General features: G+C 39.3%; 1 protein-coding gene across 2 annotated transcripts in view; it reads right to left on the reverse strand.

Annotated features, from left to right (window-relative positions):
* ano8b (anoctamin 8b) overlaps positions 1–11,768 on the reverse strand; it is a 43,265-nt gene extending 31,497 nt beyond the window's left edge. For both annotated transcript variants that reach the window (XM_079244800.1, XM_079244799.1), the window contains exon 1: positions 11,421–11,768. In XM_079244800.1, the coding sequence (XP_079100926.1) occupies positions 11,421–11,598 (178 nt within the window). In that variant the 5' untranslated portion in view covers positions 11,599–11,768. The remainder of the gene's footprint in view (positions 1–11,420) is intronic.
* Between the last annotated feature and the right edge of the window lie 2,411 nt (positions 11,769–14,179).

The raw sequence follows: 14,179 nt of genomic DNA on the forward strand, positions 1-14,179 counted from the left end.
GATTTTAATGCCTCTGCTAAGAATAAAGCTGGTTGTTCTCAGCTCCATCCAGTCCCTAAACAAAGCAAAACCAACTGCTAGCTGCAGCTTCATTGGGCCCATGAGTCCAAAGACTCAGGAGCCCTGGGACTGACAGAGGCAGTACCACCTGCTTTTATGTGTGGGAAAAATGTAAAATGCTTACAAAACAGATGCAACACAACCATAAAGAGATATCAAATAACTACAAAGAGAAACAGAATGGCTACAAAGAGATTAAAAATAGACAAACTGGTCACAAAAGAAACGGAAAAACAGATTTGTGTAGATGCAATAGAGCAAAAAGATGACATCTTAGACACACAACAGCAAGAAATGTAACAACGTGGAACAAAACAAAAACTCATATGCAAAAAAACCAGAAATGGCACAAAACAAACAACTATTTTTACAGAGTAAATGAATTTAAGCAAAAACCCAGATTGAGACACAAAACAACCAAAAAATCAAATCTGGATTTTTGGAGATGTTCAGTGTTGAGTTCAGTCCGAGTATCTTAAACAACTAGGGCTGTGACGATACGCTTTTGTCCCGATTCGATGCGATTCCGATTTTTTTGGGTGGTGATTCGATTTAAATTGTGATTCTCACGATTCTTGATTTTTGTAGATTAAAAACAAGATAAATGTGTAAAACTGTTTTTTTTGCTTGTCATTTTTCTTGATTTCAATTAGGGGAAAACAACACATTAGCCAGATCATCATTCTGCTGCTATTATGCTCAAGAAGACAAGTAAAAGATCAATAAAAACAATAAAAATTACAAAAATGTTATTAAGAATTATTTTTATTTGTTTGAAAAAAAAAATCGATTTTTTTTTTTTAACAAAAAATAGATTTTAAAATTTTGAAGCAAAAAAATCCCGATTTTCGATTTTTTTGATTAGATTTTCCCACCCCTATAAACAACTGGAGGGTTTTTAGTTTTCCATGCTCAGCCGGAAGACGCTCTATAATCTCACCTTTTTTTTTTTAAACTCACAAAAGTCATGAGAAGGAAATGAAACCACCTTCTGCACAACTGCGCAAATGAAAAACATTTCTCTCAGTCAGAAGGTCACACAGACTAACTACTCAGGCGTCCACAGAAAACAGACTCATGCATCTTTTAGGAACATTAACAGAGAACATTAGCGTCCAACGCAGCTTGTTACGTCTTCCTGACCATCAGTCTCTTCAGTGAAAGGCAGTCTGTCTGGAACTTGTTGTGCAAGCAACTTTATGTGACAGTTAATTAAATAAAAACAGGGAAATACAGAATAAAACTGTCTGTCATAAATCTGAGAGGATCTGATTTGTGTTTGTTTCTGAAGGTCATTCTGTGCTGTAATAAAAGCGACAAACAGACACTCTGATGCAGAACGCAGCCCAGTGAGAACCAGGGAAAAGTAGAAACCGCAACTTAAATCAGAGATGATGCTGGTCCTGGAGCAATGCAGGGGATAACAGATGAGTGCATTTTGCAGCAGCAGTGAGTCAGTCTGATGGCTCGCTAGCTGATCTGAAAGATGTTTTCTATTCCTGGACAGGAAAGATTGGAAGGAGGCTCCGGCTCAGATCAATACCCTAAAACATCAGTGATAAGTCTGAATTACTGCATCGTTCTTCCCATTTCCTTTTCCACTTAATGATAAGCAGAAGAAGATATCATTAACGACTTAGTGGGCTTTGATTTCTTGAGGCTCAAAAAGGGAAACATGGAAGATCTATGCAACGGTTAATCCTGATTTGTTTCAGCTCTGCAGCTTCCGCAGGGGAACGTTATTAAGGTTGGTAACATCGATACGTGTAACAACGCTGAGAAGTGATTAAAAATTAATCAGGCTTTTGAGAACACGAGTAGTAGAAATGTAAGACGCGGTACTGAAATTTATTATTACTGCTCAATATGGGACCTACAATTGTGCTCATATGTATTCATCCCCTTTCATTAAAGAAAAGACTGAATTTACAACAGTCACTCAAATAACTGGAGACTTAAAAAAAGAAACAATAGCTAAAAATTTGCAAAAATATAATTTAGTAATATAAGACACTGTTTTTTCATTTAATTGAGTTGAAGAAAGTAAAAAAAACAAAAATAAAAACAAATAGGTCCCGGACAAATTAAAGCACTTTTCTGTTGAACAGTGGGACAAAATACCTGTCAACAGGTGCAGAAGTCTGACTGAGAGGAACAGAAAACACCTGACTGGAGCGGAAACATTCAAGGATTGTTCAACAAAATAGTAGTTTATGAGTGATGTAATAAATTATCTTACTTGTTTTCTTTAAAAAAAAATATTTCTATTGAACCAGAATTAGAAAATAGTGTAATAATTTTCATAAAAATTATATTTATCATTACTTTAGTCAATTTCAGTTTGTTTTTTTTACAGGCAGCTGTTTTTTTTCCTTCTTTATTGAAAGGGTATGAATAAATATGAGCACAACTGTAACTCAAATTCATGCCAAACAGAACCTTTTTTCAGAGTTTCTATATTTTAAGCTGGTAAAAAAAGGAACCGTAAGACTGTAAAGTCCTGCAGACAAACATCAGCTGGTTGAACTGATTCTTCAATAAACACTGATCAACGGAAAAGAGAAAATCTATCAGCTGAATGCAAGTATGGATGTTGCAGACGAGATAACACTTTATTTGCACTGAGAGTCAATTCTTTTCAGGCATCATCAAGCAAGACGACACGGTCACTTCCTTTATCAACCCACTCTGTCAAGTGGAAGGAGCAGGAGTTTAAAATCTACAGCAGACAGAAATCAAGATTTTCTACATGACATAGCAGCGTCGAGGCATTTTAAACAGGCATATAGAAGACAGTCACTTTTAGTTACTGATGAGCAGGGCTGAAATCTTTAAAAAAAAAACAAAAAAACCAAAAAAAAACCCCAGAAAAAGGTCAATGAAGGCCAAAACTTTTCCTTTTTTATTCCATCAACACTGACTGTGAAACACATGAGCTGGATCTGAATGTTCCTCAAGCTGCTGACAGACTTTCAGCACATTAAAATTCATACTAAAAGCAGAGCCAGGCAAGGGACTCAACAAGCAAACAAACACACACGGAAAAAAAATCACCACCAAGAAGAAAAAAAAAGAAAAAGTGTAACAGTCTTATATTTTGTTGGAATAGAATAAAATATCTTCATTGTCATTGCATTAGTTGTCATAAGAATGGAAGAGCTTCCTCCCATAGTGCCATTAAAACATAAAATATAAATACAAGTTTTAAAAGAACAAAACAACGGTGGAAGTAAACATCTTTAGCTTTGATTACAGCAGCATTCGCTGTAGCCTTGTTTCAATAAGCCTCTGTAGTCTCACAAGATTTATTTCCATCCAGCGTTGTGTTAAGATCTTATGCCATTTTATAAGGTCTAAACCTTTTGGTGATAATCCATGTGTGAAAATGATGTCCAATGCTCCCTGAACCACCTTTTCACCAGCTGAACCAAATGAGTCCTGGCATTGTCATCTTGGAACTGAGACCTAGCCAACTACAGCAACCCCAGATATTAGCTTGTCCGTCCCCACCCCTCCCTCGGCTTGTACAGTACGCCTTATGCATCATGGCTGTCTCACATCATCTGCCTCTCCTCTGATGCTCCCATCTCTCTGGAACAGAGTAAATCTGGACTCATCAAACCAAATGACCTTCTTCCATTTCCTCCATCCAGAGTCTGTTCTTGATGCTCCCTCGTAAAACAAAGCTTTTTTTTCTCCTGTTATCCCAGATTTTTGGTTTTCTTGAGGTTACACAGCCTCTCAATCCCAATCCATTAGTTTTTAATCACATTGTGTGTGTGGAAATGTTCTTACTTTCACTATGGAACAGCCTGGAGTTGTTCTCTTTGTCACCATCATTCAGGATGTTTTTACAAACACACAAAACAATGGTTCGCCACTATCCTTCCAGTCCTTCCTGTTTGTAATAATGCGTTAGACGGTTCTAAACATACTTTTAGTAGTTTCAGACATCTCCTTAGCTGTTTTCTTTGCATGATACATGGAAATGACCTGACTCTTCTTAAACAGACTGACATCTTGTCCACAGCCACGCGATGCATCTTTCAACATGGCTGTTTAGGAAATGAGAGGCAACTCAGTGCATCAGTTGGGGTTAAATAACTTGTCAGCTCAAAGATTTGTTTAATTAAATCAAGTTGTCAACTTTTTTTTTTTTTTTTGCCCAAGGAGTAAAAGTTCCTAACTACTTAGTAGTTACAGATCACGTCAAACCAACTACTAAGAGTCAAAACCCCATACTACACAGTCAAATATGAACTCCACATCTTCACTTTAAATACCAGAACCTCTCCAACTCTCCAAACAGAACAAATGTATTAAGATAAAATAAAAGAAGCTGTGGAAGAAGAGACGCTTTAAATGTGAACATCAAGTAGTTTCAGTGTCGAGCAGACACAATATGATTTCTCTCACTTAAGAGATGCAATTTCCTCAAGTCTTCCATTGCTTTTTATTTCATGCCTGTCATATGGTTCATATTTCAGAAAAACTGTCTTTTAATACCTTATATTAACATGGATTTCATTTGCTCTCATTTTATACTTTTTCATAAATTTTATGCATTTTTACATCGATTTTATGCATTCCTGATTCTTGATGCAATACCTCAAAGTGTCCTCTTAGCACTAATGATGTGGTTGATCTTTGGCTCTGTGGAGGGTTTCTGAAGGTTAACAGCTCTGACATCAGAAACAAGGACAGATCTATAAAAATAATGCAATGTCCTGGTGGCAGATGTTGCATCTTCGAAGGACAAAAATGAATTCTTTAGGGGGAAGTGATTCTGCTGCATCTATTATATATATCAACAAGACAAACTAATTTAAATTGAGGACCTGAAAAGGGACGATTCAAACTGAGTATTGACGGAGGAGGGATCTCACAGAGAAGCGCACACAGTCAAGCTTTTATCCGTCATCTACAGCTGTGGGCTTTATGCTTTTAGGAAAGCTGAAAGTGTTGGTTTTCTCCCCACAAATAAACCTTTTTCTAATTGTGACAAAGGGTGGACAATAACGAGCACTGATTTCTCTTCCTCATACGCACTAAACTACTCTGTGTTTCCATCAATAGCAAAAAAATAAAAAGCAGTAAAACATGACAGACGATCTGGGTGAAAAGCAGCTAAATTAGAAAGAGAAAAGCAACAGCGCTAAAATATGCATCAGTGTCACAGGAAGGCCAAACATGCCATCAAACAGATAATGCTGCTTTTTTACTGAGGTTTAAGTTTAAAATTGGGCCATTACAGATGAAAATGGTGAGAACGGACAAATCCAAACAAATCTAGAAGTGGCCAAGTGAAAAAGAACAAAGACCGACATTACACACTGTGCTTTCTACTGGTCGTCTGTGTTTGGAACATGGACACGGAGAAAATCTTTATTTATGAGCTATGGGAGAAAAAGTGTCACTCCTTCATATGTAACACTTTCTTGACCCTTTAGCAGTTTTTTTTTTCCTTTTTTCAGGATGGCAGAGCAGTTAATGTGGAGCAATTCCCTACGACCAAGGCTAAAAACAGCATTCTTCACCATGGTCATTGTTCTGTGCTTAGCAACTAAGACACATCAAGCCCAAGCCTCATCAGTTCAGTCACAGAGGGTAAAAGGCAAGGAGACCAAGCTCACCTCAATCCTACTTTTTCCTCCCAGTAATGCAAAATAAGTAGCAGAACAAAAGGCTGGTCGCTGCTTTGATCACAGAAAAGAGCCTAAACTCACTGATAAGGTCTGTGACATGCTATGAAAGCGAGAGATCGGCAAAACAAGTAAATCTTCTTCCTGTGTTTTGAAATACTCGAAGCTTTCTGGCTCACATTTTTATTTCTGCACAGAGTTTGATAATCTTCATGGATATTAATGTAAATGTGTAAACTTCTGGAGGGCATGAATAAGGATTTAAAAGTTTGTTGACTGGAGGCAAAGAGGCATTATGGGTGATATGATTTAAGCCACTAAAAACCTGCGAATGTAGGCCAGCTGAATCACTGCTGGCAAGACAGATGGTTTATCACAACTCAGGGAGGTTGGAACTTCCCAAAGCATATCTGCATATCTAAAAGGTTACAAAAGGATGCAACTTCTTGTCGGATAGTACAAGGAAAGTAGTCAAGGGCTAATTGTGCTTTTGTAAAAATTAACCAGCAAGACGTTGGTCACAAAAAGGCATTTTGAGCTGCTGAATGGAGAGTTGACCTGAATAATCTGATTCTTGTGTAGCTCCCATTTTCTGCACCAATTTGTTTTTAGCCATGAAATGACAGAAATCTGCACTAATAGGTGTGTCATTAGACGCTGCTTAGTAAAAACTTTAAAAGCATATCAAACACATCTACATTAACTGGCTTGAAGCAAAGCAAATAGACTTTGCTTGATTGTGCCATTAGAAGAATGTGCGTTTATGGTTTTAATCAGCAGCAAAGTTGTCGCCAAAAGGGGAAAAAATAGCTATAGAAGAGAAGCAAAAAGAAGAGAAACAAAAATCATCATGCTGGATGGAAACAAGAGAAAAATGTTTTTAACTAAATAAAAATCTGGATTTCATTGAAATTGTTTCGAGCTGAACGTTGCGTGGAACAGAAAAAAAATGGAGTTGACAGCCCGCTGTGACTAAACAGCTGCAACAGAGAGAAGAAACACTGAACTTTAACAGTGATGAAGACAACGGTCAGATCATCGTCTCTGCCTGGTAAGGTCAGGCTGGCACTAAGATCAGATCATATTTATGTTTCTGGAAACAGAAGCAGAAGTTTGATGCAGATAAGCTAGCGCTGCCATACCCACAAACAGACCACGGCTGCTCTAACGCACATCTACGTCGTCTACAGATGATCAATGAAAATTATTGTTACGATACTGCAGCACTGTTTACCATCATCTAACAGGCACCGCCTCTGCTTTAATGGCCTCATTTTAAAAGCAGCTGCTACTAATAAATATGAATCCAAGCAAAGTAAAGAGGCAGCTTTTTAATGTTACAGTAATTGTGATAATCTGTTTAATTCAAGTCTGAATCACCATGCCTCATCAAAGTCACCAAAGTAATCTGCCAATTGTGTGTTTGACCCCCTCAGATGAAACTACTGACCAGCAGGAGGGTCATCCCGCAAAGAGGCAATTTTCCTCCTCCTAATGCAGCCAAAGCACATCTCAGCTTTGACAGGAGAGAAGAGAGGAAGAAGAGGAAATGTTTCTGTTGATCATGTGATGAGACGCAGATGCAAAGAGAGGCATTGAGTTGAGAATCATTAGGCACAACATGCTGCTGGCACTATATCACACTGCATATCATTCATCAGCCCCTTCATTTATGAAGCTGTGGGAGGGGACAAACCAGTAGCACGGCCTGCCTGCTGCTGGGAAAAACAGCTCCGCTTTCACAAAATTCCGAGTGACGCTTTTCCCCTCTCAATACGAACCTCACACTGCTGTATTTACAGAAACCAGTGTGACACTGAACCCGACTAAGTCTGTCTGAGGCAAAGCTGAGACGTTTAACTTCCTTAAGACGCAGAGAAGGGCAGAGAGAGCGATGCCTGAGCTGAAAGTGCAGATCCCTGCTTAATACATTTTCCTCATGCATTTTGCAGACTGTGAAGAGCATTTTTTAACGCCGATTATGAAGGATGGAGTTACGTAAGTTTACATGGAGGGACCTAAAAAAAAAAAACACCAGTGGAAAAGAGCTGTGTGTCCAGACCACAGTAGAGCTGAGAAACAGGTTTTACTTCAGCTTTGGACTCATTCAAAACACAAAACCAGATAACTGACTTCAGTGTGTATGACCTGATCTTTACTGTAAAGCAGAACAAACAAAACCCAGATGAGGTGATATTCAGTGATGCAGTCCAGGGTATACGCAGGTATACGCAGGTATACGCGGGTATGCGCAGGTATGCGCGGGTATGCGCGGGTATGCGCGGGTATGCGCGGGTATGCAGAGTATACCCACTTCTTTTTCAGTCAGCATTGAGTATACCCACTTCTAAACCCCCTGTGACGCTGCTTTTACAATTACAAACGTCCCTATATGTACCTATGTCAACCAGCAGCTCAGCTGAGCTTACTAATGCTACACTGGTGCAGTTAGCCATCAGCTGCATTAACTTTAGCCTGAACATAGACATAATAAAGATATATGTCTATGAGTCTGTTTCTCACCAGTCTATGTGTCAGTATTGATTTAGTCATTTCATAACTATTCTTCCATGAAACCAAAGAGCAGAAATGATGTGACAATGAGCAAATATACTGATGGATTTTCTGGGGTGAACTAAATAGAGTAGTCTTAGATGTCGCTTTTTCTAGGGTACTTTTTTTTCTATTTCTTACAAATAGGAGGAAGAATTGAGAGTATACCCACTTCTTAAGGGACTACTACACCACTGGTGATAATATAGATTCCAAAATGCAAAGTGATGATTAAAGGATGATTATAAAGAAGAGGTTTTCCTGATAAAGGAAGCTGAGCTGAGCAGAAGAATCATTGAATCATTAAAGATAAAATGTAAGATATAAGTAGACAATAAAATTTATTTCACTCGAAACTAGATCAGATTTTTGGAAATTTTACGAAGAGACTCGTCACTTCTGGCTGCAACCCATTAACAACGCATCCTTTTCCAGAGCAAGGCTGAATCTCACCGTATGTCCTGCACAACTGTGCAGGCGGATTGGGCAACCAGAAAATACATGACCTAATTTCTGCAACACAGAATCTTATCAATGCCGGCCTCCGAGGGAACACAATCTAATTGGTGCGACTTTTACGTTGCATTTTCTAAGGACGAGCGCTTAATTAATCCTTGAAATGCAGGCTTGTGTGTGTTGGAGCTACAAAGGAAGACGGCTGAGAGGATCAAAGTCATTGCGGTCTACTGTGGAGGGATTAGGAAAATATGGAGGAGGTATGGAGACAATGAGCATCCAAGCCTCTGGAGGAGAAAATCCTTCCAGACTGCCACCAAAGTCTCGGCTGCATGGAGAAGTCCCCCTGCCTGCCCCGCCACTGTGCTGGCTAGTGACACTGACATGTGTGAGGGCAGTTATGTGATATTATAATCCCACCGGAGTACCAAAACTGTTCGCTAATAATCCAAGATGACAGGAGCAGGAGGTTGCAGTGAAACCAGACAGTCAGTCTTTTAAACATTTGATTGTATACTTTTTAAGTTTTTGATGGTCTGGGATGGATATAGTCCGTGTCAATCGGTCATTTACCATCCCTGCTGTATTGGTTAGATTATATTTTTCCCCGCTCTAAAAGAAAAAAACGAGGAGAAAAACCTTCAGATTTAATATCAACATACAACTAAGCAGATAGTCCTCCTTAGTGTCTGGCTGCTAAACTATAAAGAGGAATCCCTGAAACACACAGCGGCTATTAGCTTTCTCTGATTTATATTTCATTATAATCCTTTTTTATGACTGGTCTTTTAATTTTATATCTTCAAGAAAACTCCTGCAAGCAAATCTGTCTCCATAAAACTAGGAATAAATATGTGTAAAATGGGAATAAACAAAGGAAAAAAATATTTATGAATTGTTTAAACTCTACATTCATCAGGGAAGGGAAAACATGTTAAATCATGACAATAACTGTCTTTAAAAAATATCTAAATTTGTGTTTATAAAAAAGTAAATCATAAACACCGTGCCCTGAAGCAGAGAAAGGATGGATGCAGTTTGTTATCTGTTATATCTAAACCGACTCTGAACACAAAATCATGATCAGATCTTTAGTATTCCTTCCAGATCATGCCTCCCTGATCTGCTGTATTCGTCTGACCTGTATGACTTCATGTTCTCTGGTTTCCTTGGGTTTTGTCCTTGGAAAACAATTCTGAGAATGATAACTGGATTATACATATTAATTAATTAAAGCTGTTCTAATTTTTTATTTAGAAACACAAAACCCCACTGAAAACTCTTCCTTCCTTTAAGGAAAACAAAGCAAACTCCTTATTTTTACATTTGTATATATGCACGAGGCCGAAACCTCTGAGTTCACATTTTGACCATATCTCATCAAAAAGGAGACATTATGAAGATATAGACGGTATTTCACTGAATACATGATACCATTTTATCTACAACAGAAAAAAGATTGAAATTTGCCAGATAGAGACTCTAAATTTCTGTCTATTAAGGTATTATCCTATGAATAAATTTAGTTTTGCCTCTATCATGACATATTCAGACTCCCAGGATTCCAGTCCTGCCTTTTGCCCCACGACTGCCTCTAGCTAATGAAGTCACAGCAAATTTGAACTAATCTTCGCTCCACTGACTCCCCAGCATGTCTGTGACCCATTCACGCACCCTCTCAGAAGGATGACATCAGTCAGCTCTTCCAGTCAGCCACTGCCTGCTCAGGTTACCTCCACCAAGTGTGGAAAAAATCGCTTGTGCTGACAGCCCACAGCTCCACTGCATCACTCTGCAGCAGTCCTTGCAGGCAGCACAGGGGCTGCCTCTGCAACCTGCATGCAGGAAAACAATCCTCCTTGGCAGCTGAGGCTCCCTACAGGAGCTAGTATTGTGTTCTGATCCAAAAATAGCCTCCTTTAAAAATCTTGCAAAGAAACAACAGTGATGTGGCCTAATTAAACCTACTGTCCATGTCATATAGACTGTAAACACAAAGCATGTTCAGTCTGCTTTCTGTACAGACCAGCTAAATATAATTTAACTGTCTCAAACATAGGAATAGCATACCACACACACTCACTCCAACAGGAATTTATGGCCTAATACTCATTAAAATAACAATACATGCACCTGCTCTGCAGACTATCCAGTAGCCTGAAATCTAGCTTTACATTGTAGTGTAGTCCACCACAGCAGAGAATCAGAGATTTAATATTCTGGGTGTTTGAAACGTTTGTTTACAAGGAAAAAATGACTGACAGACTGGAAACTCATTCAGTAAAATAAAGAAACTAGAAGCCAATGATAATTTAATGACACCCCCTTAGAATTCACAGGCCCTACAGCAGAACAAACAGCACATAAGATACCATGAGACAGTGATAATAAGCTTCAGGCTGGAGATTGGCCAAGTGGTCACACTGAAGCAATAAGGTCAAAACAAACCTCTGGGATGGTGATAATAAAGCCATTTTCATGAGCACACCATATAATATCAATGATTTGGCAAAGCGGCTACCACGTGAACATGCAGCACTACAGTCATCATCTACAGGTGTGTAAATGGATTTTTTTTTTTTTTTTTTTTTTTGGAGCCCTCGCGGAGACAAAAGAGCTGCGTGGACAGTGATGGTGCGCAATACATGACGTCCACCTGTCCGCTCCTCTGACGCCAAACCGCAAACAAAGCAGCCAGTCTGGACTCACCCAGTACTCCCGAGGAGCTTTGTTGGGGGGCTGCGTTTGGGTCTGGCCTCTCCGCGTCTCCCTGCTGTGGTCGGTGTCGATGCCGGGAGCTCTCGGAGCCGTCGCCGGAGGTGGTCGCACCACCGGCGGCCGCCGCCGTGGCGACAGCGCCGGCCGCTGCCGTCCCGGTGTCGGGCATGCTCTCTATTAGCGAGGAGCTACGCAAGAAGAAGATATTCTCCAGGAAATTGTGCTGTGATATCGCATCTCAGGAGGAGGGCAAAGCATGGGTGTAGCAGGGCGGCCGGTGGGTGTCTGAAAGAAGAAGGGTTAGATGAGAATGAAAGTGAAGTGAAGGTTGTCGGCGTAGCGGCGGATCATCCTGGTGGTACTCTGGAGCAGGATGCGCGGTGGATGGAGAGCGCCCCTCCGACGACAAGAGGAGGGACAAAGAGCGGGGGGAGGGGGGGTGACAGACATATGCACACACACACACACACACACACACACCACACACAATCAGTCACCCTACAACGTTTAACCATAGTATGGTGATAATTAAGTAGTGTCTATAGTAGCAAATTGCAAGGCTCTCTGAAGAACTCCCTCATGCACAATCCAGGTGTGAAGTCTTGTATGGTAGCTGTTACTACAAACCCACTGAATTCCCTAGCAGCATTTTATGGTCTTAATGGTAATTTTAAACATGCATGACCTTGATATCCATGTCTCAGTGACCTCTGCAGGCAGCCAGGCTTCAACGAGATGCCAGGAATAGATGTTACTTAGCTACATTAAGGCAAAAGTGGGGAGGGGGGGGGGATCTAATATGGGTTACAATGTGAAAGCATTACTTAATCTGCAAAATTACCCTTGAAATTATCATGAAACTGGTTTCCATTCTTTTACTTTTTGTGTTAACACTCCAAATTTGGATAATGACAATCCACAGACAGAAATCTGCAGTCTAGCAGGGATTTATTCTTCTGGGAACATGACTGCACCATCCTGTCCTTGAAGATTAAATAGGCCATAACTTATTTATTCATTCAAAAATATCCCTGTAGATTAAATTTTCATTGATGTACAGGTATAGGTACATGCGATGTCACTCTTCAGTCAAGCCATTGCATGTTCAGCATCTTTACAGTGTTTGCATGAGATGCAACTTAATCTGCTGTCATTCAACATGAACAAACTGTAAGCATAAAGGGTATTTACACGGCAAATTGTGTCATCCTCTTTGTTCCCAGTATGCCTGTGTTAAGGGCAGCCTCCACCTTAAACAAACACTTTCTTCAAAACAAACATGCACGGTTTACATTGAGATGATGATCTGCCAGAACATTAGTGCACTTTCACAGCCAGGCTGTGTGTGAGATGTGCATGTCTGAGCGAATACGTAAATGTCCTTTGATAAAGAGAATTTCATGTGTAATCAGATCCATGGCCTGATTAACAATGGTCTTGCTCAGTGTATTGTTGGTACTCAACAGCTGTGAGGTGGCAGCTGTCACGCTATGTGAACAAGCAGAGCAGCCTCTAAATTATTGAGGTCCCAGGTTAAAGATTGCCCCCAAGCCTCAGGCCATGTTTATTCTGCAATCTCTCTTCTTGGTTGTCCCTCCTAGATGCTGTATCTCTCTGTGCAGCTACACAAGCAGGTTGCCAGCCCTTCCCCTCATATGGCTAACAGTTCAGGAGCACCTCATGTGTGAGCAGAAATTGTGCTTACTCACCACCCTCTGGGTTGACAGCTGCAAGGTGCTGCTGTGGGGAAGACACACATCAGTGCACATGTAGTCTATACTCTGAGTTCTGCTAAATGCATGCTTGTGCAGTATGTGGGTCATGATGATTACAGCACTGTTCATTTTAGAACAAGAGGCTAAAGACAAATCTAAACCAAAGAGAGCTAATTTGTTTACAGCAGTTTAGAATTGGTAGCAATAACAAAAAGTGTGCTAACATTCATCGCCTTCCAACATTCAAACCCTGTGATGAAAGTGATTGTAATTCTGCTAAATTTGTTTGCTTTATTCTGGAGAATGTTTGTCACGCCATATTGTAATTTACAAAAAGCTTTACTATTATGCTTGTTTCTCCATAGTATGCACATGTTCTTTGATATGCCTAAGTACTGTGTTTAAGGAGTAAAAGATGGTAAAAAAGTAAAAATCTTTCCTGAAATGTATGTTAGAATAAATATATAATTAAAGATGCAATGTGTAAAGAAATATTTTATTTTCTCAGAATGAGCTTTTTTTCGTATATCTATCTATGAAAACTGCAGTACCAGCATTGTTTGGTTAGATGTAGAGGACCATTTGGGATATGTAATGCCCGAAATGGCACATAGAAGACAAGGATTATTCACAATTATTTATAATTAAACAAACATATATTAAGCAAAAACAGTTCTATTTGAATACAATTTGATTCCCCAATAAAAAAAAAAAGCTTGAAATAATCAACTGAAATTAAACCATTAATAGAGTTAAATGTATAATTGTACAGTCTTAATTAACCATTGCACTTACTGTAATTAGGTGTTATATACAATATATATATATATATATATATATATATATATATATATATATATATATATATATATATACATACATATATATACACACACATACAAGACTTCCTTTTTAGGGGAATTGACTCTTGACCTATTATGTTGGTTAGCACTTCGATCATATTTATGGACAACGGAACCGTTACATTGCGAGTTTAGTGTTACGGAGCAGATTTTATGACGCACAGTAGGCGGG

The sequence above is a fragment of the Telmatherina bonti genome (assembly GCF_933228915.1).
Source record: "Telmatherina bonti genome assembly, chromosome: 8".
NCBI classification, from domain to species: Eukaryota; Metazoa; Chordata; class Actinopteri; order Atheriniformes; family Telmatherinidae; genus Telmatherina; species Telmatherina bonti.